This window comes from Cucumis melo, chromosome 10, assembly GCF_025177605.1.
Source record: "Cucumis melo cultivar AY chromosome 10, USDA_Cmelo_AY_1.0, whole genome shotgun sequence".
Taxonomy (NCBI): domain Eukaryota; kingdom Viridiplantae; phylum Streptophyta; class Magnoliopsida; order Cucurbitales; family Cucurbitaceae; genus Cucumis; species Cucumis melo.
The window spans coordinates 16102769-16106398 of record NC_066866.1 but is presented as its reverse complement, the minus strand read 5'-3'; the positions used below and the strand labels follow the sequence as shown (position 1 = coordinate 16106398).

At 28.7% G+C, this 3630-nt stretch overlaps 1 protein-coding gene across 3 annotated transcripts; it reads left to right on the top strand.

Moving 5' to 3' along the window:
* Positions 1-1804: 1804 nt before the first annotated feature.
* On the top strand, positions 1805-3350 carry LOC103499114 (60S ribosomal protein L23a). Of its 3 annotated transcripts, XM_017047034.2 has the most exons (5): positions 1862-1938; positions 2143-2176; positions 2268-2337; positions 2419-2782; positions 2930-3350. In XM_017047034.2, the coding sequence occupies exons 3-5, from the start codon at positions 2325-2327 to the stop codon at positions 3012-3014; spliced, it is 462 nt and encodes a 153-aa protein (XP_016902523.1). In that variant the 5' UTR covers positions 1862-1938; positions 2143-2176; positions 2268-2324; the 3' UTR covers positions 3015-3350. The 3 variants fall into 3 exon arrangements, with proteins under 3 accessions (XP_008460233.1, XP_016902523.1, XP_050946758.1); XM_008462011.3 differs by lacking the exon at positions 2268-2337 and having other exon boundaries at positions 1805-1938; positions 2930-3093; XM_051090801.1 differs by lacking the exon at positions 2268-2337 and having other exon boundaries at positions 1898-1938; positions 2390-2782.
* The last annotated feature ends 280 nt before the right edge of the window (positions 3351-3630 follow it).

Sequence of the window (3630 nt, the reverse complement as noted above, 5' to 3'; positions counted from 1 at the left end):
GTCTCTTAGGAAAAATTATAGTCGATTTTTTTTGGCAAAATTATTTATATTATTTAATTAATAAAATTTAGCCAATTTTTTTTTTTCAAAATTGTTTATATTATTTAATTAATAAAATGTAGACGTGATTTTGGGAGATTTTATATAAGGGAATTTTAGCCGTTTTTTTCTTTCAAAATTATTTATATTATTTAATTAATAAAATTTAGGCGATTTTTTTTCAAAATTATTTATATTACTTAATTAATAAAATGTAGACGTGATTTGGGGGAGATTTTATCTAAAAAACGATATCTTAACCTACTTTGTTGGAAAAAATAGAATAGTAAATCCTTTTAAAACCATTTTTTTTTTTGTATAATTAAAAAGAAAGAAGACCATGACAAAGACAAGACTCAATGATTGATTGAGAGCTACATGGGTTGACTAGAAAATGGACTAAAAAATCTGAAACAAATGAAACTTCAAGAGTAAAGAAGAGATATTTTCCTTTTAAAAAACTAATCATTTCAAATGTAACGAGATAGGAACAAGAAACTCAAGATGATACAAAAGAGAATGAAGAAAAACAAATCAATGTAGAGATTGATTATGAATTAAAAATTTAAGTTTAAGTTTAAAAAATAAATTAAGATCTAATTCGAAACTAATTTTGATTTCTAAATTATTAAGGGGTGAGATTCAACCTTATTTTGAAATAAAAACAAGTATTGAGATTTAGCAATAAAAATTAATAATTTGGTTATTTTAAAATTTTAAAAAAAACTAGTCAATAAAAATTAATAATATGATTATTTTGAAATAAAAAATGAATAAAGTTATTAAAATCTTCAACAAAATTATTAAATTCATATTAGGAGGAGGTTATGATAGGGGTTGGATACGTTATTAACACGTCGAAATTAATTACAGTACATATCACAAATTAATTACATTGAGGAGATTTTTGATAAGAACGCAAATATTAAAATAATTACAGTTTGCAAATGTGGGTATTTTGGTCTTGTATAAAATACCATACATGTCTGGCACTTCCAAAATCATATTAATTTGTACTTTATTTCTTCAATTAGATGAACATCCAATTATAGACGTCAAAACAATATTAATAGAAATTATAATTTAGTTAATGTTATTCAGTTAAATAAACATGTTTTTGATTTAAAAGCCTTTTTAAACACAATTAGTACAACAAGTCTTTTAATTTTAATTCATTTCTACCATTGTATGAATTGATGGTATTGAACTAGTTATATATATATATATATTGCTATATTTTTAGAATAAGTCAATTTGAGTTTAATAAGAAAAATTGAGAAACAAATTAGCAAGTTCTCGTTGAAACAAAAGAGGATTGATAAAATAATTTACATTTTGAACAACCGTTGTTACTTTAAATTACACAAAGATAAACACTCAGAAACATTACAATTTGATCATCACAGTGTAACTACTGTTGTAAATATATAAGTAAATAAAATTAAAAAATAAAGTAAGATCTAATATGGAAATTAATTTTAATTTTTTAATTATTAAGGGTTGAGATTGAACTAATAAAAAATAATAATTTGGTTATTTTTAAATTAGTAAAATGGAATAAAATGGTTAAAATGATATTAGAAAGGTGTTACCATAAGGAATAGAAAATAATTATAGACTTATAGCATAACAATGATTAATTAGAGATGCAATCACTATAGTTCCGAGAAAATCATTATAGTTCCGAGAAAGTGAGTATTTTGGTACCATAAGTATCATATGCTAAAAAAAAAAAAAAAAAAAAAAGAAGAAGATTTTTCCATTTTTCAAAATCACACTGTATTCCTTATCATTCCAAATAAAAATGCCCAAGAGACAAGCTTTCCTTTTCGTTTTTACCTTTCATTTCTTCGCATTCTTTTATCTAGGGCTGCACCACCACCAGATTCGTAGCCGCCGGTAACCTCTCTCTTGAATGCTTCTTAATTTTTTTCGTTATCTCAGGATTTCAGGATCTTTCCCTTCCTCTTACCTCTTTTGTTATAATATTCTTGTTTAACATTGTTTGGGTTAAATTTGTGTGTTGTGATTTTGGTTCCGTGGAGTAACTGTTGTTCATATCGTTTTTCTTCTCATCTTCATTATTGCTTGCTTGGTCTGTAGGTGGGTAATTTCGATACAGCTATGGCGCCAAAGGGTATGTGCGCTTTGTCTTTGTTAAAGTATTAGTGTACTATGTCCTTTTTCCTCTTAATTTTGCTCACTGCATTTTCATTTTTGTGTTTTAGATGGTACTTTTCGTTTTCTTGTTTTAATGGTAGCTCCCAAGTTCTTGAGATGGTTTAATGGATATTTTCAGTATGTAATAAACTACTCTCTCCCTTGATGCTTATGAGGTTTTGCAATGCAGAGTTTGTATTTAATTTGATGGTTTTGCAGCTGACATGACCAAAAAGGCTGATCCCAAAGCTCAAGCCTTGAAGACTGCCAAGGCAGTCAAGTCTGGGCCAACTTTTAAGAAGAAGGCTAAGAAAATCAGAACATCGGTCACATTCCATCGCCCGAAGACATTGAAGAAGGATAGGAATCCCAAGTATCCTCGAATCAGTGTGACTCCTATGAACAAGTTGGATCAGTATCAAATTCTTAAATATCCACTCACCACTGAGTCTGCGATGAAGAAGATTGAGGATAATAACATCCTTGTTTTTGTTGTTGATATTCGTGCCGACAAGAAAAAGATTAAAGATGCTGTCAAGAAGATGTATAACATTCAAACCAAGAAAGTCAACACTCTAATCAGGTATGGTGAATGAATTTAGAAGCAACACTTTGATACCAAAGAATACCATGTTGCTTGTTTACATGCCAAATATTAGTATCTAGGGTTAAATTACAACTACCCTAAACTACATTGTGATGATGACAAAGTATAATCCTACTTATGTAGACCTGATGGAACAAAGAAGGCATACGTTCGGTTAACCCCAGACTATGATGCTTTGGACGTGGCAAACAAGATCGGAATTATCTAAACTTCCTAGGAAAGTATTTGCATTTCAGTGTCCACAATTTTGTTTAAATATATTTGACTGCATCTTGTTGGAATCCTAATCTTTCTTGCTGTTTTTTCTTCTATATATATTGGTAATTAGCTTGCAGCTAGCTCTGGTTGATTGAGTTCAAAACACTCGTGGAGTGTGTTTGAATTATTTGTATTTCAAACACCTTTTTAACATTTCTGAATTCTCATCTTCATAACCTGGCTGTATGGCACCCTACCCGCTCTGTTTTGGCCTTGTCCACTAGGAGTGGAAAGTGGGTCTAGAGGAAATAAGTTGAAACTATGATGGTGCTTATTTAGAATTTAAGGGCCCGTTTGGTAACGTTTCTATTCTCTGTTTCTTGTTTCTTGTTTCCTGTTTCTTCTTTTTTTAGAACAAGAAACAGTAATGCGTTTGATAACTGTTTCTATTTTTTGTTTCTTGAAAAAAAAAGAAACAGAAACAAAAAAGTGTTCGATAACTGTTTCTTGTTTATTGATTTTCTTCTAGATTTATTTTTTATTTTTCACATCTACTTCAATTAAACATTAAACAAAAATATAGGTCTATCCATCAAACATAACAAATAAAATTATCAAAAGTTTAT

Bases quoted from the DNA above. Each gene is read 5' to 3' on its own strand.
- LOC103499114 (XM_017047034.2), top strand. The intron at 2,783-2,929 runs GTATGGTGAATG...CTACTTATGTAG, and splicing joins AAAGTCAACACTCTAATCAG to ACCTGATGGAACAAAGAAGG.